The following is a 22310-nucleotide window of genomic DNA, read 5'->3' as shown; positions in this document are numbered from 1 at the left end:
GCAGAAGAGGATTTGGACAGACACTCGAGGCGGGACTGTAACTCCTGGGATCCTGCTGGGTTCATTGTTGGCCAGATGATACTATCAGTGAACAGTTTGGAGGTGCTAGGGAAGAACCCAAACACAGGAAAATATCCAATGAAGAGAATTTAAAAGCAATAATAATAATAATAATAATAATAATAATAATCCAACATAGGACACAGTTCAGGTGTGAATCCACACAGGATGGAAAAAAACAAAGAGAGAGGTACTGTATAAGCAGGGCAAAGTCACAGTACAAAACTCATAGCAGAAAACGGTAGCAACAAGTAGCCAAAGTATGACAATAGTCCACGGACACAGGCGGAAGTTACAATCCATAAACATGAATTAATCCACACACGGGCAATAATATTCCACAGGGAAAAAGGGAAGAGCAAAAAATCATGGCAAGCTCAAAACCCCAAAAATATAATCCAACCGGCAGGAAAACCGCCAAAGCACAAAAACCGGAACACGGGACAAGCTAGCAACGTGCACAATTGAAGTTCTCAAAATTAAGCAAAACAAAAGGGAAAAGTAAATCCAACCTGGCAAAAAGTCCACTTGGAACAACAGCAGCAAGACTATGAGAAATAACTGGAACAGGAGGATGGAGGAATGACTCACAGATCGCGACATAACTGGAGAGAGGTCATCTGATGAAGATCATGCATGAATAGTCTGGTGACCTGGAAGTGACATGACCCATGAGTGCCGCAAACTGGAATGCCGGAGGAATACACTGACATTACCAACGTGATGAAAAGTCCAAAGTGTGGAGAAAAGGAGGATATGCGCTTTATTCAAAATAAACAATCTTATGGGTCAAGTAAAGAAATGGTATTGCCATGGCTTAGGAATCTATGGCTGCTTCTTGAACAGGCTCATCAATATATGTTCATAAGGGAACTCATGATAGTAGCTGCTGCAGAATGAATTCCAAGGACAAATGACAAAAACACTGCCAACACAACAAAGGACTTTAACAGGGGATAAAAGTGGAAGATGTGAGACCAAGTCAATCACTGTTGTTTTGTGTCATTCCAAACTTTTGTATTAAGTTCATTGATCCTTTTGACCATGCCACATGTTCTGTTTTTTCAGAGAGACATGAACTCAGTATAATAACATACGAAGATAAATATCTGGACCATCTTGCATGCCTGAGTAGGGGAGGGTGTCAACCTTGTAACTAACTTTCATGTCTCTGGGACTTACAATTTGGTCTGTGCAATTAATTGTAAGCATAAAAGTATTTATAATAATAAATAAAGAAAAGTAAGGAAGAAAAATCATTACAAATAAAATTAGGCATTGAGTAAATTTAGTGTTTCAGTGACCACCATAGCTAGTTACTTGGAGTCCACAGAAATGATGCACTATATGGCTACTAAAAGGTTACTATATGCTCCTGAAGCATGTGAAGCCAGCTGACTGCATCATTTTGAACTGCTACTCATGCAGATTTAGGGGTGGTATAAGACCAATATATCTTTGATAGTGTCAGGACTCCGGACTTTATCCACGTGCATGTGTTTGTTCTTTGTCACGTGTCTGCCCCACCCTTGTCTGCTCCTCCCGTTTCCACACACCTGTTTCCCATTGTGCAGCGCGGAATCCACTGTTGTCCTGTCTTCAGTCCATGTCCTGTTTAGTGTTTCCTTTGTTATTAAACCCTGTTTATTAAACCTTGCTTAAGCTATAAATGTAACTGTTACCTAATGATACCTGATACAAATATATGACATTTATCATTTATCACAACATATAATTTTTAACATATCAGAATATTAAAATGAAATTTGTTTAAATTTTCAGATGCACCTGTTTCATTTTTGAAAACACTGGGACTTGGAAAGTACTACCCAAACAAGCTGACCCTGAGGACATTAGTGGAAATCAACAGTGCCACATTGTCCAATGAAAAGATTGACTCACTGCAAGCAATCCCATGGGCCTTCCTGAGAAAGTTACTGATGGTTAATTCAAACTCAAGGTTTATAGAATCTCCATCTTGTGAAAATGATGAATCAGAAGACAGTGATGGTAGTTTTAACCTATTAGATCTTCACACTGCTCTCTTTTTATGTGCAGATAGTTTTCTTCAGCAAGAAATGGCACAGAAAATGTCAATGTGTCAGTTTGCAGTACCATTTCTGTTACCTCAAGGAGTACATAATCAATGTACTCTTATGTTATGGGCTCTTAGAGCTATCATAAAAGAATGGCGTCCCCAATCAATGTCAGAATCAAAAGGATTTGTTGAAGACAGTGTTGTTCATGCAGAAATTCCCTTGGTGTCATTTGTGAGATTAAGTAATTGCAGTTTGTCCAAGTCTCAAGTTTTGAACCAAGTGCTCAACAATTCACAGCAGCACCATGATTTGTTTTCTCATAGAGAAATGATTGGAGGAACTGAACCTAGGCTAATTGCTAATGGCATTGTTGAAATATGCTGGAATCTTCCATGTGGGAACAATAGCATAGACGTCTTTCCTGAGGCAGTAGCTGTTGCTAATTTAAGAGGTGATGCCTGCACATTTGAAACACAATTCAGGTTCCTTACTAAGGTGTCAACAGCTGTGTTTGTCTTCCTGGACAGTGTTGATGAAAATGAACAAAGGCTGTTTGCCTCTTTACAAGAAATTAAGTCCAGCATATTTCTTGTGGTGAACTCTCAAAGAAATATGACCCAGGTGGTGAAGTCATCTATTGATGCAGTAATTGATACTCTGCAACTGAATAAAGACCACATAATTAAGAAAAGCCAAAAAGGGAATTTGGCTACTTTTGCGAAATCGATCAATTCTTCCATTAAGACTGTTCTAACTGAATCTCACAAATCATTTAGAATTGATTCCATGAAGGAGGCTGCTCAGGAATTAGGTCTTGCCATTGATGAGATTCAAAGAAAAGCCTCTGTATCAGCTGAAGAAATGGCAGAGAAAATCTTGAAAACGATTGGACTTCGTCAAATAACAGACTATAAAAAGACACAGTTGCCACTACAAGGTGAAAATTGGAAACGACTGGCTAAAATAGAGAAAGAGCAATGTAGATTACTGAATTCAGGAGGAATGAGCCTGGAGAAATACAAGAGTAAACTTCAAACAGAAATTGGTGAAATTTGGAACAAAGAAAGTCAGTACAAAATGACCAAAACAATGGATATCTTCATTGATGCTTTGTTGAGCTCTGACGGTACTGAGCAAACCTTCTTTCTGAAATGGATGGGACTAAAGATGGATATGCGATCACGCAAACACATGTCAAAACTTCGGCAAAAATACATAGAGTGTGAACAAAAGAAAGACAGAGATGCAATAGCCCGATTAGACCAGGAACTTCTTGATTCTTCTCTTGGCGTAGAGCATTACATGAGAGAAATGGGACAAATCTATAAGGTTGCTTCATTTGGTTCAAACAACATATCTGCTAAAATAAGCAATCTTCCTACTCTGGCTGCCAAACTGCTTCTGGCTGGATTTCCTTTTGAACTACTTGATGGAGATGCATCAAATATCCCAGAGAAGTGGGTGAGCGATGTTCTCATGGAACTTCACAAGATGGTTGGGGGAAAGAGCCGCGTGCTGGTTATTACTGTGTTAGGGGTTCAAAGTTCTGGTAAATCAACACTGCTCAACACTATGTTTGGAGTGCAGTTTGCAGTGGGTAGTGGACGATGCACACGTGGAGCATACATGATTCTCATCCCTGTTGGTGAAGACTTGAAGGAAGAGTTGCTTTGTGATTTTGTTCTTCTGATTGATACAGAGGGTTTGAAATCACCAGCACTGGCACAACTGGAAGACAGTTATGAGCATGACAATGAGTTGGCCACGTTTGTGATTGGACTTAGTGATGTAACTATAATCAATATAGCAATGGAGAATTCAACAGAGATGAAGGATGTGTTACAGATAGCAGTTCATGCTTTTTTACGCATGAAGGAAGTGGGTAAAAAGACAGTCTGCTACTTTGTTCATCAAAATGTTGGTGGTGTATCAGCAAATACCAAAAACCTAACTGAAAGAAAAAAGCTCTTGGAACAACTAAATGAGATGACAGTGATTGCAGCTGGGATGGAAAAGAAGCCTAACATAAAACAATTCACTGACGTTTTGGATTATGATGTGGAAAATAATAACTGGTATTTACCAGGCCTATGGCATGGCACACCACCAATGGCACCAGTTAATACAGGCTACAGTGTGGCTGTTCTTGATTTTAAGAAAACTCTTTTTGAGATACTTAGAGCAAGAAAGAATGAACAACCTTCCCAGATCCCAGAGTTCCTGCAATGGATGAGTAGCTTGTGGAAGGCAGTGAAGTTTGAGAACTTTATCTTCAGTTTCAGAAACAGTCTTGTGGCCCATGCCTATGAGAACCTGTGCAAAGAGTTTTCAGACTGGGCATGGTCTTTCAGAAGCCATATTTTGTCTTTGATCTATAATGCAGAGGTTCAGCTGTCTAACGCTAAAACAAGTTCAATTCGAGAAGTCGCTGAAACACTGAAGGAAAACGTGCACACAGAGATTGTAGTTCAAACCAAATTAATAACTGAAAAACTGAAAGACTACTATAAACAGAGGGACCATTATGTGCATTTGGTGGAAAAGTACAAAACTGATTTTGCTAATAGTGTTAAATCGCTGCAGACTGAATTGACAGAGGAAGTGAGAAAGAGATTTGAATTTGCTCTTGAAATGAGAAGAAACCAGGAGAAAGTAGAAGACATACATAATAAGCAAGCTGATATAATTAAACGCAAGGTCATGCAACTACTGCAGAACTACAAAGATCGTGAAGATGAGGTGACTGACGAAGATCTCAAAGCTGATTTTGAAAGTATGTGGAGCCGTGAGGTGGGAAATGTCTCTGGTCTTACAGAAAAAGATGTTCCTCAGGATGTTTTTATCAAGTTTCGTTCAAGTTTTGAACATCGTAACGTCACACAATATTTGCAGACAATTATGACCTTGACAGAATATGGGCAAGAAGAGTTCAAGGCCAAGAAAGATCATGTGAAATTGGGAAAATTAAAGGGTTTAATATATGCACATCACAGTGTAAAGCATGATCTACAGAATATTGCAGACAATGCTATTTCCAGTTGCTGCACGATGATAGAACACTTTACACAATCCAAAGGCAATTACCAACCTGATTTCACAAAAGATCTACTTGATGAAATTGATGAACACCTCAAAAGAGCAGGCACCAATTATGATACAAAATTTGAATTTGACCTAAAATTGCACATTTGTGGCATTGCGTCTAGTAGGTTCACAGAGATGCACAAGAAGTATCTTGCTGAACAAGATCCTTTAAAACGTTTACAGAAAAATAAGAGTCAGTATCTCTCTGATTTCATTGATTTGTACAGAAAGAATGACCAGTGCCAAAGGAAAGCAAGAGAATTCACTCAGGTCTGTCTCAAACCAGCAGTGACTGAATACATCGACCAGTCCATTGGACCTGAAATTGTTGATGCAGTTCTGCAAAACAACCCAACTGAGTATAGTTCTCGAGTGCTTTTTCAGTACACAATTCAAAGGGAGCTACTGGAAAAATCCAACTTTGAGGATTTTAAAAGGTACATTTTGCAATATATCTTTTATGTCCAAGGATGGATAGACAATAATATTGTTAAATGCCTTTCCAAAGACATATCTCTACAAAACATAAAAATCAAGAAGCTGGACGACATAATGCAAAAGATCATAAAAGCAATGGAAACCTCAAAGCTTGATGACAATGGTTCTACGTTGCCCAATAATGAAGAAGGTACAACAAAGTTGATCCAGAACCTTTGCAAATTTTTAAGCTGTGACATTGCAATGTCCATGAACACAGTGGAACAGGTCCTTTTTCAGAATACAAGCAGTTGTGCTCCCTTCACCAAAAGTCTCTATGAATGTATTGATGAGATGAAGCTGCAGTTAACTGATGAGATCTCCAGGTCAACTGATATCCAAGAGACACTGAACAATGTGTCTGCGAAGCCCCAAAATGTGCTCTTTCAGAGGGTGTTTGGATGTGGGAAAACATGTCCATTTTGCAAAATAGCATGTGAGGCAGAAGGAAAGGAACATCAGCAACACTATGCAGCTGTGCACAGACCAAAAGGGCTTTGCGGTTTCCTAAATGATAATGCTCTCTGTGAAGAGATCTGTACATCTAGTGTGGTTGGCAACAGAACTTTTGAAACTCAAGAAACAAATTTTGAACCTCAGCTCTATAAAGACTATCGGAAATACTATCCAGACTGGCATATTGCCCCTGACGTGTCTATAGAATCCTCGGATTACTGGAAGTATGTGATTGTGACATTTAATGACAGATTTGCTAAACAGTTTGAAGCAGAACCGGCTGTGTATCCAGATGAATGGAAGAAAATCACTAAAGAGCAGGCTCTTATTAGTCTGAAGAAAAACTTCAATATAAAATGAGACAAATCTGCCAAAATGTCCCAGTAAATGTTTTGGGATTTCTGAAGAAAACATGAATAAACAATGCAAATAATAATTTGTAATTCCATAACCACTGTTATAACTTATGTGATTTTCTGGGCACTATTATGTTATGTTCATCATTTGAGCTGTCCTATTGATATAATGAAAAAAATTCATCCTTAATTCCTATTACTTGGTATGCCTCCAATGATTAATATTTGAGAAGTGAGGATTTTCTTATAGTTTGATTATTGTTAAAATGTTTATTAATCACTTTTTTTTTTTTTACAGTTATTACAACTTTGTTAAAATGTCATGGTTATGTGTATTAATTAGTTTCTCTTCTAATGTATGAGCAAACAATATGGGTATGTTTGTGAGTTTACTACATATACAAATAGGCTACATAAATATGTCTGTGAAGAAAAAATTGGTTGTGAAGATGTGTGTTATTACATTTATGTTATTAAAATAAACTAATAAAAATATAATAAGCAAATAATCTCTCATACACTAAATTTGATTCAATTCAAGTTTATTGTCATCATACATACGGTACAAGGGTAAACAGTAAAATGAAGCTTTAGGTGTAAATGTAGAATATATCCTTATGTCCTTATCAACCTAAATCCAAAACAATCACACTGCGATGTAACTGTCCCAGCTCATATAACACATGCTGCAAACCTAATGCAATGAAACAGTTCAGGCATGTATTTAGACATAGATTTGCGAGGATGGATTAAGTTGAGCAGCTGCCAAAAAATGCAGCGCGCATATTTCACCACTACTAGCGCACAAGTGATGTTAGCAACACTCGACTCGACTTCTCTAATAATCTATTTCATTTCCCACCAAAAAAATAAAATATACACACATATGTAAATGCATTTTTCAACGACTAAACATGCTATGCATTAGGTAGAAAAAGAAAACAAATATAAGTTTAAAGAAGAAACACTTATTCTCAAGTATGAGAGATAGTGACAGAAATATTAGGTCCATTAGTTCAATCATTTGAGTGGGTTACATAAACACATAACATACTGTATAATTGTTGACCAACAAGACAAAAGGTTAATAGGTGAATAGCAGCATTAGGACATTGCCAAAAGAAACTAAATATTTTGTTCATTTTTTAACATACATTAAAAACCGGGAGTGTTATGATCTAAAAGCATTTGTTTCTTTAGAAGCCTGGTGTGTGCACACAGCTGAGAATCATCACAACCTGCTAGTTTTACCCGCCTTCTCACCATTCATGCTAAATTAATGACGCAAATGCCATTGGCCCAAGTGTGTAACGTGTCTGTCTGTTTCCCCTTGTTTCTGTCTGCCGTCTCTCCCTGATGTTAATTGTTAACCCCGCCCACCTATCTGTTACCATGGACACTAATTACATTCAATCTCTTCCCCAGGTGTTTTGTCTTAGTCCTTGTCTGTCTCTGTTTTGTGATTGGTTCTCGTTCACCATATATACTCTGTCTGTTCACTTCAATGTTGTTGGTCGTTGTTGGTGTGTGCATGTCCATGTTCCCGTTTCCTGTTTGTTCCGCGTTGCCTGCCTGCCTGTTTGTTTGTGTTTTGTTTAGTAAAAACCTTTAAACTGCATTTGGATCCTCACTCGCCTTTGTCTCACCGTGTCACTTCGTGACAAAGTGAAACCAGATACTGTACTTCCATCTGTCTCTACCTGTCTATCTCAAAAATATTTTTTAATGATAATGATTATATAATTTATGTAAGCGATGGAATATACTGTACATCAGTGGTCCCCAACCTTTTTTTCGCCGCGGATCAGTCAATGTTTGATCATTTTACCGCGGCCCGCTGGGGGTGGGGGGTTTTGGCTATACTATTAAATTAAAATTTATAATTTTAATGACAAACATATACCACGCTACACAGGGAACAAACAATATATTCAATGAAGCCGTGCTGCCTAATGCAATGCGGCTCACATATATAGCGACACGGACAATCACACACAATGGGGAACAGGTGTGATGACCGGGAGGAGCAGACAAAGACGGGGCAATCACGTGACATAAACAAACACAAACGCACATGGCCATAAGTCTGTGCAGATCCATCACGGATCTGCGCTAATCCCTAACAATATCAAACTGTTTAAATGCTGTTACACTGCTTTTGCTCTTTGCACATGCTGCCGTTCACATTTCAGTCGATTGCTGTTTTACACAATACTGCACAATAACTCATGCAACTGCTGCTATAATACTAATGTGTTCATTCCAGTATTTCTGCACACGCAATATTGATTGAAAATACACTTTTTACACTGGTCGGCTCTGTTTTTGTGTATTGTCATTTGTGTAATGCAATGTTTGTTTGCGCTGTCTTTTGTCCTGCACTGTCTTTCTGTCTGTTGTCCTGCACTGTCTTTCTGTATTTTGTCCTGCACTGTCTTTCTGTCTTTTGTCTCACACTGTGTACACCAGGTTGCACAGATTCACTTTATGTGGCTAGGACTACTTACTTAAGTGCTTAGCCCTCTCTTTGTTTTATGTAGCACCTTGGCCCTGGAGAAATGTTGTTTCATTTCACTGGGTACTGCAACAGCTATATACAGTTGTGTTCAAAATTATTCAACCCCAACTGAAATTGATTGTTTTGGTCGGTTTGACATTGATTTTGATCATCATTCAGTCATCCTGCTTACAATTAAATCAAAGAGTAGGTCATAGGTCAAATATAACATAACATTTATAATGAAATAACCACAAATGTCTTTTCTGAGCTCACATCATTATCAGTTTTATTCAACCCCCAAATGATATTCAATCTTAGTACAACATCCTTTTACAGTTATAACAGCTTTTAAACGTGAAGCATAGCTTGACACAAGTGTCTTGCAGCGATCTACGGGTATCTTCGCCCATTCATTATGGGCAAAAGCCTCCAGTTCAGTCACATTCTTAGGCTTGTGCACTGCAACTGCTTTCTTTAAGTCCCACCAGAGGTTCTCAATCGGATTTAAGTCTGGTGAATGCGATGGCCTCTTCAAAATGTTCCAGCCTTTAATCTGCAACCATGCTCTAGTGGACTTGGAGGTATGCTTGGGATCATTGTCCTGTTGAAAGGTCCAACGTCTCCCAAGCCTCAGGTTTGTGATGGACTGCATGACCCCCCGCCATGCTTCACAGTAGGCAAGGTGTTCTTTTCTTCATAGGCCTTGTTCTTCCTCCTCCAAAACATAGCGTTGATCCATGGGCCCGAACAGTTCTAATTTTGTTCATCAGTCCACAGAACACTATCCCAAAACTTCTGTGGTTTGTCCACATGACTTTTGGCATACTGCAGTCGACTCTTCTTATTCTTTGGAGACAGCAAGGGGGTGCGCCTGGGAGTTCTGGCATGGAGGCCTTCATTACGCAGGGTGCGCCTAATTGTCTGAGCAGAAACTTCAGTACCCACATCTGACAAATCTATTCTCAGTTCCTCAGCAGTCATACGGGGACTTTTCTCCACTCTACGCTTCAGGTAGCGCACAGAAGTCGAAGTCAGCATCTTCTTTCTGCCACGACCAGGTAGCGTTTCAACAGTGCCCTTTGCCTTGAATTTGCGAATGATGCTTCCTCTGGTGTCTCTTGGTATGTTTAACATCTTTGCAATCTTCTTATAGCCATTGCCCTTCCTGTGAAGAGTAATCACCTCTTCTCTTGTCTTCCTGGACCATTCTCTTGACTTCACCATGTTTGTAACCATACCAATAAATGTCTAGAAGGAGCTGAGTATCAAAGTCATTTTAAAGCTGTCTAATTGGTGCTTATTAGGCTTATTGCTGCTCCCTGACATCCACAGGTGTTTTCAATACCTGATTGAAAACACTTCAGTGAACCTCTGTTCTTCAGAGTGGTAGTTTTTAAGGGGTTGAATAATTGTGTCAATGAAGAATTCACAAAAGAAACATTTACTACTGTATTACAAAACTAATTGATGTCATTTTAGTTGCATATGGTTCTTTAAGAAGTCCTTGTATGATTGTATGATGTATGGTTGAAATGACAATAAAAGCTTCTTGACTTGACTTGCATGTATAAAAATACGTTTTTACAAAAAATATTATTAATTATTCCAATCTATATTTGATATGTTTTCCCTTCAGCACTAACTAATATAAATGGTCAAAAATATCTGAAGGTAAAAAATGCTGATGAGGTGTCACCTGCAAGTTTTGCATACTTTCGATTTAAATTGCCATTCCAGTATTTCCTGACATGCCATTATATCCAAACTTACTCTTACATAAAAACAAATAGGTGTAAAGTTTTTAAATACTGTAGATGAGGGTGAGGCCAGAAAAGTGTTAAATGAGGAACAGTTTCACAACAACAGTCACAACAACAGCCATGTTATAAATATACCTACGTATGCAGGAAGGTACAATCAAAGCAATTTAAGCACTACCTTATCCCCCACCTCCATTACACTTAGTTACACATAGTTACTCTCACAAATGAGTAATTTTGACACATAATATTCCCTGAATTTATGAAATGGAATAAGAAAAATAATTGTATTACTTATTTATCATTTTAATTAAGTTAGGGCATTAAAGAAACTTACAGTAAACTTAATTCACCAAAGTGTGTAGACACCTGATCATCAAACCCATATCTGCTTGTTGTAGATCCCATTGAAGATTAAGCCCCCCTTTTGTTTTCACTTTTTTTAAACTCACAAAACCTGTTCTTCACATTCGCAGATAGCGAATCAACAGTTCTGATGCAATCTCAGGGTGTAGAACAGTTTACTGAGTATAAATACTGGGAACAAGCAACAATAACAAAAGAACGAACACCAAGATCATCATGTGAACTCCATTAAATGTCTAAATATGGTAAGCAATGATAAAACCTTAAAAAATATTTTTTTTGCTTCAAATCTTTTACCTTTAGAAGATATAGACCCTTTTCATTTTCCTTTGCCTTTATAAGGTAGAAGGGATGATTCACAAAAAAAAAATTGAGAATTTTATGAATTTTAATATTATTGCTAGGACATTATTCTTTTTGAGTTATTCATTTGATCATTAAAACCAACATTGCCTGGTGGACAAATTTTTACAACAATCATTCCTATAGTGTAAATGTAAGCATTATTAGATATCAATAATAAAAAAGTAAAATAAAGTTCTGTAATTTTATTGACATTCCAAATGGAAGATTCATGAACTATACTTCTCTAATTGAAAAACAACTTAATAAAAGCAATAAGGCACCAATAGTACCTTTTCTGCCTACTCAGAAAACTGCAGTCAAATCAAGTGGATTTTTTTTGTTATTCCGTTTCTTATTTTTTATAAATGCATACAAAAAAGTTGACAGGGGCTTTAAAAGTATGTATCAAAATGTTATAGTCTTCCTCTCTGTTTGTGTGAATTTTGTTTTCACTTAATTGACCCTATTTTCTGATTTTCTCTATGCTAACCTACAATGGTCATTCATATTTATTAGTTATTTTTTGTAATTTCTGAAAAATGGCTGTGAATTTTATGCAAATATAAGTCTCATATAATTTGAGATATATGAAAAAAGATATATTAAATAAAATCTTATAAACAAAATATCTTCAAATAATTTTTACAAGGTTAAAAACAATTAGAACCTGATGCATTGATATGTTGATCGGCACTCTTCTGTCATCAAATATAGTTGTTCTTGGTAATAATTACTATGCCTGAAATTCCCTTAGAATATTCTTCAAACAGAAAGCATTTTTTAAAAAAATAAATATATTTGACAAAAGTAATTTGACCTTGTTGTTAAATTTGAACAATTCCAAATTCTTATAAGCTCTACTGATAAAAAACAAACAAACAAACAAACAAATAAATAAATATTTCCATCTGTTTTCATAATTTATCTGTAAATAATTCCAACCAACTGTTCTTCAAATATTACATTAATGAAAATCTTGGTTGAACACATTGAATAATCTTCTTTTCTTTCACCACACAGGCATTTCTGAAAATCTGTATCGCAGCTTGAAAAAATAACCTAATCCTGAAGAAAGATGGCTTCTAACAGAAGTGTCATTAAAAGTAGGAACTACGTATTAGCATTTTGGTCATTAAATATTAATTAAAATTTTTATGTAAATGTACTGATTTGTATTCTTTTTGGTTATGTGTTAACACATTTGCACAATCTGCTATGTGTCTAATTAAACATGACTTTATTCTATGCTTAAAAAAGACTGTGGATCAGCATCAGGATCAGCCCAGAAGGACTCGAGCCAGTTTAGAGGTAAGTCACATGACATACCCAGAGGTGCCATGCATTGCCAAGGCCTTGTAAAACAGCAAAATGCTTTAATTTGCTTTTTACCAAGCCAGCCCTACAAGAAATAGCAAGATGAACCAACCAAATCCGACTGGTTTCTAAGCAAGAGGCAATTTATTTCATCAATGCGGAGCTACTAATAATAGGGGGACTTTTTGCTGGTGTACCCTGGGTAGAACCATTGGGTTCAGTGCTATTGGGGGATGACTTACAGCCTCAGCCACACCTGCAACGTGGTGCCCAGCCCTAGCGGAGATGAAGGTGTGAGGGCAAACCTGAAGGGACAGTGGGTCAGCTTCTTGGAGGTGAACAAGAGCACCTTTTCTGTACCTCTGCCATATGGCCTTCACCACCTGTGGGTGGGTCAGCCTTTCCCCGGACCTTGGCCTCTGCCTCAGCAGGAATCTACTCTCTAGCGCCTGTACCGTGTAATGCAAACTGCCCTCAAAAGTTTGGTTTCTGTCCAAACAGGAGGATTTTCATCACCTGCTTGAAGGTTGGGTGTAAACGTGGCCCACCCTGGTGATAGATTTAGGAGACAACTGTTGTGCTCTCTGCTTGTGGATCAATCATAACCCCTGGGCTGCAGGAGAAAGTTTTTCGAGCTAGAAACACTGCTGAGAGATGAGGTCTTCTCCATTTAGCAGGGGTAGCGTAGGCATCAACACCCCAAAATACATGCAAAAAGTGTCATCAAAAAGGCTTGTGACATTAACCTGCCTCAAGGTGGGACCCAAACCATAAGTAACCCTGTAGCACTAAAAGGGCATATGAAGAAGTTAAAACCCCTAATCTAGTGCCAAAAGAGAAGTGCTCCCATTTGCATTGAGCCAAGTGCTCAATGCAAGTACATTTATGGTCTTTTACTTGAAACCATGTGCCAATTAAATTGTAATAAATTTATATGTTCTTCAGAGGGCATTGTGCAGAGTGGAGTTCCCTCAAAAAGGGAACCATTCACCGAAGCTTGTCCACAATACTAAATGTACACCAGCCTCCACCTAATTGCAGGGAACTATGAAACCCTGCTTTTTTTTAGTAATAACTTAACAAATCACAAAATTTAAAAACAAACATTAAAATATTCTTTTATGCACATTTTTAACCATATATACAGTATATATATATATATATATATATATATATATATATATATATATATATATATATATATATATATATATATATATATATATCCCTGCGATGGGTTGGCACTCCATCCAGGGTGTATCCTGCCTTGATGCTCGATGACGCCTGAGATAGGCACAGGCTCCCCGTGACCCGAGGTAGTTCGGATAAAGCGGTAGAAAATGAGTGAGATGAGTGAGAGTGAGATATATATATATATATCATTAAGAAAAAAATGCTTTTATTTTCAGATTCCCTTCTTTCATTTTTGAAAACACTGGGACTTGAAAACTACTACCCAAACAAGCTGTCCCTGAAGACATTACTGGAAATCAACAGTGCCACATTGTCCAATGAAAAAACTGACTCACTGAAAGCAATACCATTGGGCTTTCTGAGAAAGTTATTGATGGTTAATTCAAAATCAAGATCAATACTATCTTCACTTTGTGGAAATGCCGAATCAGAAGACTTGTTTAGTGAAGAGGAGAGTGATGGTAGTTTTAACCTTCTTGATCTTCATGCTGCCCTCTTTTTTTGTGCAGATAGTTTTCTTCAGCAAGAAATAGCACTGAAAATGTCAATGTGCCAGTTTGCCACACCATTTTCGCTGCCTCCAGGAGTAATCAATCAGGGCACTCTTATGTTATGGGCTCTTAGATGTATCATAAAAGAATGGCACCCATGTTCAATGTCAGTATCAAAAGAGTTTGTCGAAAACAGTGTTGTTCATGCTGAAATTCCCTTGGTATCTTTTGTGAGATTAAGTAACTGCAGCTTGTCCAAGTCTCAAGTTTTGAACCAAGTGCTCAACAATGCAGAGCAGCACCATGACTTCTTTTCTCATAGAGAAATGATTGGAGGATCTGCACCTAAGCAAATTGCTAATGGCATGGTTGAAATATGCTGGAATCTTCCATGAGGGAACAATAGCATTGATGTCTTTTCTGATGCAGTAGCTGTTGCTAATTTAAGAGGTGATGCTTGCACCTTTGAAACACAATTCAGGTTCCTTACAAAGGTATCAGCAGCTCTATTTGTGTTCTTGGACAGTGTTGAAGAAAAGGAGCAAAGATTCTTAGCTTCTTTAAAAGGAATTACATCCAAATTATTTCTTGTGGTGAACTCTCAGAGAAACATGACCCAGGAGGCTAAGTTATCTATTGAGACAGTAATTGATACACTGCAGCTGGATAGAGACCACATAATTAAGAAAAACCAAAAAGTGAATTTGGCTTCTTTTGCTAAATCAATCAATTCTTCCATTAAGACTGTTCTAAGCGGAGCTTACAGATCATGTACTATTGATTCCATGAAGAAGACTGCTCGGGAATTAGGTCTTGACGTTGATGAGATTCAAAGAAAAGCCTCTGTATCAGCTGAAGAAAAGGCAGAAAAAATCTTGAAAATGATTGGAGTTCGTCAAATAACAGACTATAAAAAGACACAGTTGCCACTACAAGGTGAAAATTGGAAAAGACTGGCTAAAATAGAGAAAGAGCAATGTAGATTACTAAATTCAGGAGAAAACAGCTTGGAAGACTATGAGGTGCAACTTCAAAAAGAAATTGATGAAATTTGGAACAGACAAAGTCAGTACAAAATGACCAAAACAATGGAGATCTTCACTGATGCTTTGTTGAGCTCTGATGATACTGAGCGAGCCTTCTTTCTGAAATGGATGGGACTAAAGATGGACATGCGATCACGCAAACACATGTCAATCCTTCGGCAAAAATACAAAAAGTGTGAAAAAAAGAAAGACAGAGATGCTATAGCCCGATTAGACCAGGAACTTCTTGATTCTTCTCTTGGCATCGAGCATTACATGAGAGAAATGGGACAAATCTATATGGCTGCTTCATTTGGTTCAAGCAAAATATCTGACAAAATAAGCAATCTTCCTACTCTGGCTGCCAAACTGCTTATGGCTGGATTTCCTCTTGAACTACTAGATGGAGATGCATCAAATATCCCAGAGAAATGGGTGAGTGATGTTCTCATGGAGCTTCACAGTATGGTTGGGGGAAAGAGCCACGTGCTGGTTATAACTGTGTTAGGGGTTCAGAGTTCTGGTAAATCAACACTGCTCAACACTATGTTTGGAGTGCAGTTTGCAGTGGGTAGTGGACGATGCACACGTGGAGCATACATGATTGTCATACCTGTAGGTGGGGCCTTGAAGGAAGAGTTACTTTGTGACTTTGTCCTTCTGATTGATACAGAGGGTTTGAAATCACAGCACTGGCAAAACTGGAAGACAGTTATGAGCATGACAATGAGTTAGCAACGTTTGTGATTGGTCTTAGTGATGTAACTATAATCAATATAGCAATGGAAAATTCCACAGAGATGAAGGATGTGTTACAGATAGCAGTTCATGCTTTTTTACGGATGAAGGAAGTTGGTAAAAAGACAGTCTGCTACTTTGTTCATCAAAATGTTGGTGGTGTATCTGCATATGACAAAAACCTGACAGAACGAAAACAGCTCTTGGAACAACTAAATGAGATGACAGTGATTGCAGCTGGGATGGAAAAGAAGCCTAACATAAAACAATTCACTGATGTTTTGGATTATGATGTGGAAAAGAATGACTGGTATATACCAGGCCTATGGCATGGCACTCCGCCAATGGCCCCAGTTAATATAGGCTACAGTGTAGCTGTTCTTGATTTTAAGAAAAACCTCTTGAAAGCAAGAAAGGATGAAGAACCCTCTCAGATCCCAGAGTTCCTGCAATGGATGTGCAGCTTGTGGAAGGCAGTGAAATTTGAGAACTTTATCTTCAGTTTCAGAAACACTCTTGTAGCCCATGAATATGACAACCTTTCCAAAAAGTTTACAGAATGGGAATGGTCTTTCAGAAGACACATTCAGTCTTGGGTTACATCTGAAATGGTTCAAATACCTAACACTGATAAAAGTCGGAATAATGAGGTTGTTGAGCAAATTAAACAGAAAGCACATAAAGAAATTGCCTCTCAGAGAGACAGAATGTATAAAAATCTAAACGAGTACTACAAAAAGAAAGACCGCCATGTACATTTGGTGGAAAAGTACAAAGTTGATTTTGCTAATAATATCAAAGGCAGGAGGGAAGAAAAGGATGAAGTGAGAAAAACATTAGATGTTGTTCTTGAGATGACGAGTAACAAGAAGAAATTAGAAGACATTCACAGAAAGCAAACTGCAATGATTGAGTGCCAACATTGTAAACATTATGTGTCTGACAAAGAGCTTACAGCTGAGTTTGAGAAAATGTGGAAAAGAGAAGTGGCAAACATCACTGGTATAAAAGAAAGGGATGTTTCTGCTGAAATTCTAAAGCAACTGAGAGGAAGTTTCGCCAATCGCAATCTCATGGAGGATTTGCAGAAAGTTCAAAATTTCTCAGAGTATGGGCGAGGAGAATTCCAGGTCAAAGAGAAACATGTAAAATTAGGAAAGAAAATTCAAAGCCTCTTCAGACAGCGTAATGCAAAGCAAGAGTTAGAGATTGTTGCAAACAGTATAATTAAGTCCTGTGAAAAAACCATTGATCAGCATGCACAAGAAAAATGTGATTACCAATACACATTTACAAAAGATGTGCTGGAAGAAATTGATGATCAGCTCACACGTGCAGGTTCAAAAATCAGTACAAAATTTGAACTTGACTTAAAACTGCACATTTGTGGCATTGCATCTCGCGAATTCACAGTTATGCACAGGAAATTCCTCAGTGAGCAAGACCCCATTAAGCATTTGCAGAAATTCAAGAGTCAGTATCTGTCTGATTTCATTGATTTGTATAGAAAGAATGACCAGTGCCACAGGAAAGCAAGAGAATTCACTCAGGTCTGTCTCAAACCAGAAGTGGCTGAATACATCGACCAGTCCATTGGACCTGATATCGTTGACGCAGTTCTGCTAAACATCCCAACTGAGTATAGTTCTCGAGTGCTTTTTCAGGATACAATTCAAAAGGAGCTACTGGAAAAATCCAACTTTGAGGACTTTAAAATGTACATTTTGCAGTATAATGCTTATGTCAAAGGATGGATATACAATCGTATCATTAAATCCTTTTCCAAAGACATATGTCTGCAAAACATAAAAATGAAGAAGCTGGATGACATCATGCAGAAGATCATGAAAGCAATGGAAGCCTCTAAGGTTGATGATAATGGGTCTCCACTGCCCAATAATGAAGGAGGTACAACGAAGTTTATCCAGAACTTTTGCAAATCTTTAATCTGTGTCATCCCAATGTCCATGAACACAGTGGAACAGGTCCTCTTTCAGAATACAAGCGATTGTGCTCCCTTCACCAAAAGTCTCTATGAATGTATTGATGAGATGAAGCTACAGTTAGTAGATGAGATCTCCAGGTCAACTGATATCCAAGAGACACTGAACAATGTGTCTATGAAGCCCCAAAATGTGCTCTTTAAGAGGGTGTTTGGATGTGGGAAAAAGTGTCCATTTTGCAAAACACCATGTGAGGCAGGAGGGAAGAAACATCAGCAACACCATGCAGGTCTGCATAGACCAAAGGGACTTGGTGGTTTTGTATACGCAAAGACTAATTCTCTTTGTGAAGAGATCTGTACATCTACTGTATATGGCAATGGAACGTTTCAAAGTTATGAAACTAATTTCGAAGCTCATCCCTGTAAAGACTACCGGAAATACTACCCAGACTGGCATATTGCACCTGACATGTCTATGAAGGCCTCAGATTACTGGAAGTATGTGATGGTGACATTTAATGACCGATTTGCTAAACAGTTTGAAGCAGAACCAGCTGTGTATCCAGTGGAATGGCAAAAAATCACTAAAGAGCAGGCTCTTCTCTGTCTGAAGCATAACTTCAATATTAAATGAGACAAAACAATCAAGATAATGCAGCAAAATACTGACATTCATGACAATAACACAACAAACCAATACAACAACAACAACAAAAACATTCAGGGTTCCATCAATCGTCTTGTTGTTTAGGTGTGATAGATTTATATTTCTTTGTGTTATACTGAGAAATGGATAGAAAATAGTTTCTGTATGTATAAAATGATCATTTATGGAAAGTACAATTAAGATTCTGATAAATCTCTTATGGTTTCTCTATTATATATCTTTGTATTTGTGATATTACTTCAGATATTCCAAATGATGTTTTGTTATGTTTCCGAACTACTGAATTCTGAAATTCACATGAATGTATGAATGTATGATTACTTATCAGCTAACTACATAAATATCAATAAATTACTTACGTAAATATATTAGTCTGAAAATCAAGGTGGGTTGAAACATCAAGTTTGATTGCAGTGTGCTTTAAAAATAAACTAATAATGTAATAAACTAATAATCTCTAAAATGTATCAGATTTCTTTGTGTCATCCTTACTTAATAATTTATGAATGGGTTTAAGATGTTATATGTTGACTGGACAATAATGACAGAAAATGAATGGTAAAAATATACATCAACTCTTAATAGATCAGAAGTAACAGTTTATCAACGAGATGAATTAAAGACCACAAAAGTCTTACGTAACATATGTTTATAACATTAACCTGGATACCTTGCTCCACTGCTCTGTAATGCAAATTCACCTGGTTCAGTTCATCAGTAGATTGCTTACACTAAATTACATCTAGGCATGAATGAGTGTATGATTACCTGTGTTGTGCCCTGTGATGGACTGGTATCCAATCCAATGTATTGCCTGCCAGTGTTCCCAGGGTCGGACCTGGATACAGAACTACCTAGACCAAGAAAACTTCCTCAAGTAAGACTTACACATCTAAGTAACTCACAAGCAAGTATACTTTGTGTACCAGTTTCTGCAGTTAATTTCAGTGTCAAAAGTAAAACTTCATGTGTGCCAATTTTTGTAATGCTTTAAATGACAAAAATATTATTGTTAGGCATCAGTGAAGAAACACAGTGATGAATGAAGCACACAGAAAGAGCCCAGGTGACATTTTTTAAGCTTAAATGAAAGTATAGTGATAAAATTGCAATAGACCTCATGCAAACGAGCATGTGATGTTTTTTGTTTTTTGGCAAATTTGATTTTTGGCAGTATTCTTACAAACTCTAATTTAAAAAAAAGAAGGGGCACTATCCTGCCTCTGTATGTAAGATTTTGCATTAACGACACATACTAAATATTTCAATTATGCATATATTTGTCACGGATACACCAGCTTCTCACGACACTTTCTTCAGATCTCAATCACCGGAGTTCTGATAATCATCACCTGGCGTCACTCAACACTAATTGCTCACAGACTATTTAAGCCACGCTCTCGCCTTTATTCACCGTCCAGTCTCTTATGCTATGCTTACCAACTCAACTCTCTCATTCTTCTTCTCTGTAGCGTTTCCAGATCCTGTTTTGCATGTTACCAGATTCAACTCCTTCTCGAGCGTGTGTTTATCAGAGCACGGGCAAAGCATCCTTCACCACGTCTCCAAGCTTTGCAGCTTTACCTCAGACCTGAACTATCAATAAACACTGGTTTTGATTTCATCTGTTCATTCATTGTCTTATGTTCATTACAGAAGACTGGACCAACCAAACATCATGTCAACTCAACCCACGGACGCCCTCCAAGGATTAGTTGACGTGCTCAGGCAAGAGCTGCAGAGAACGCCGGCACCACCGGCGCTACCAGCTAGCAACCAGGCTAGCAACACCACTGTAGTCACGGTTTCCATGGCCCATCCAGCGCCCTATTCTGGCAACGCAGAAGACTGCAAAGGGTTCCTGCTACAGTGTTCTCTAATCTTCGAGATGCAACCCTCTCGTTTCCCCACCGAGCGAAGCAAGGTATCATTTATCATCTAACTACTCACCGGTAAAGCTCTCCGCTGGGTGGAATCCATCTGGCACCAGAATGGCTCATTCCTGCACTCGATCTCTGAGTTCACAGCGTACTTCCAAGAGGTCTTTGGCATTCCGGTGGGTGACACCACCATCTGCGACAAACTATATCATATCCAGCAGGGACAATCCTCAGCGGCTGACTACTCTCTCCGTTTCCGCACTCTAGCGGCAGCTAGTGGCTGGGATGAAAGGGCATTACTCACCACATATCGTAATGGTTTGAAACCAGATCTCCGTTTACAACTCGCAGCATTCGACGACTCCATGGGTCTCGAAAACTTCATCCAGCGAGCCATCCGCACCGAGCAATGCAGGTCTTCATGCTCCATCTCGTCTTCACCTCCGGGAGTGTCGGCGGAAACGCCTCAGCCCGGACCCGAACCGATGCAGCTGGGCTCATCGCGGATTTCGTTTCCAGAGAGACAGCGTTGCCTCAATGCTGAATTATGCCTCTACTGTGCGAGCAAAGATCATCTCCTCTGTAAATGCCCAGTCCGTCCAACTCGAGCCCTGGTGAGTACGGTTCAGACCGAAGCCTTAGTTTCTTCACCTCTCACCACCCCAGTGCAGATTTCTCTTCCTCATGTCTCCATTTCTGTCACCACTATGATCAACACAGGTTCGGCAGGAAACTTCATATCACTGTCACTCGCTAACCAACTGAAGCTGACACGCGAGCGTCTCCCGCGCAGACTACAGGTACATGCAGTGACTGGCAAACCACTTAACCGAGCTCCAGTGACACAGAGTACTAGCGAGGGGACACTAACGGTGGGCGTTGTTCATCATGAATGAATAAAGTTCCTTATCCTAGAACATTCTACTGCAGAAGTGATCCTGGGTCGACCCTGGCTAATATAACACTGTCCCGAACTCTCCTGGGAAAATGGTGAGATCAAACGATGGGGCGATGGGTGTTTCCCACAGTGCTTCTCAGGAATCCCCAAATCGAAACCAGAGTCGTCAAGTCTTCCTGTCTTCAGCACCTCCATTGAGAGCCCCACAGATAACGTCTCCGTTTCTGTGCCTAAGGATTATGATCACTTTCGTGACGTTTTCTGACCAAAGAGAGCATCAAAGCTTCCACCTCATCGTCCCTGGGACTGCGCCATTGAACTCCTCCTGGATGCACCACTGCCGAAGGGAAAGATCTACTCGCTCACTATCCCAGAACAAGAGGCGATGGAAAAATACATTCAGGAAGCTCTCGCTCAGGGCCTTCCACCTCTCCTGTCGCATCTCCATTTTTCTTCGGCTCCAAAAAGGATGGGGGCCTGCGGCCATGTATTGATTACAGGGGACTCAACAACATATCCAAGAAGTTCCGTTATCCACTTCCTCTAGTGCCCGCAGCCTTAGAAAAACTCCGTGGCACAACCATATTTTCTAAACTTGACCTTTGTAGTGCAGACAACCTCATCCGTATCCGTCAAGGGTGTGAAGGGAAAACTGCCTTCGTGACCCGTTCCGGACACTACGGATATTTGGTCATGCCGTATGGCCTTGCTAACA

At 38.7% G+C, this 22310-nt stretch overlaps 1 protein-coding gene and 1 pseudogene across 1 annotated transcript; both read left to right on the top strand.

Moving 5' to 3' along the window:
* The first annotated feature begins 750 nt into the window (after window positions 1–750).
* On the top strand, window positions 751–6843 carry LOC113651449 (up-regulator of cell proliferation-like). The gene is made up of 2 exons (XM_047821130.1): window positions 751–853; window positions 1843–6843. The coding sequence occupies exons 1-2, from the start codon at window positions 751–753 to the stop codon at window positions 6474–6476; spliced, it is 4737 nt and encodes a 1578-aa protein (XP_047677086.1). The 3' UTR covers window positions 6477–6843.
* A 4320-nt stretch (window positions 6844–11163) lies between these two features.
* On the top strand, window positions 11164–18848 carry LOC113663288 (annotated as a pseudogene).
* Window positions 18849–22310: the final 3462 nt, after the last annotated feature.

Source organism: Tachysurus fulvidraco, chromosome 12 (genome assembly GCF_022655615.1).
Source record: "Tachysurus fulvidraco isolate hzauxx_2018 chromosome 12, HZAU_PFXX_2.0, whole genome shotgun sequence".
Classification (NCBI taxonomy): domain Eukaryota; kingdom Metazoa; phylum Chordata; class Actinopteri; order Siluriformes; family Bagridae; genus Tachysurus; species Tachysurus fulvidraco.
This window is presented reverse-complemented; position numbering and strand designations above follow the sequence as displayed.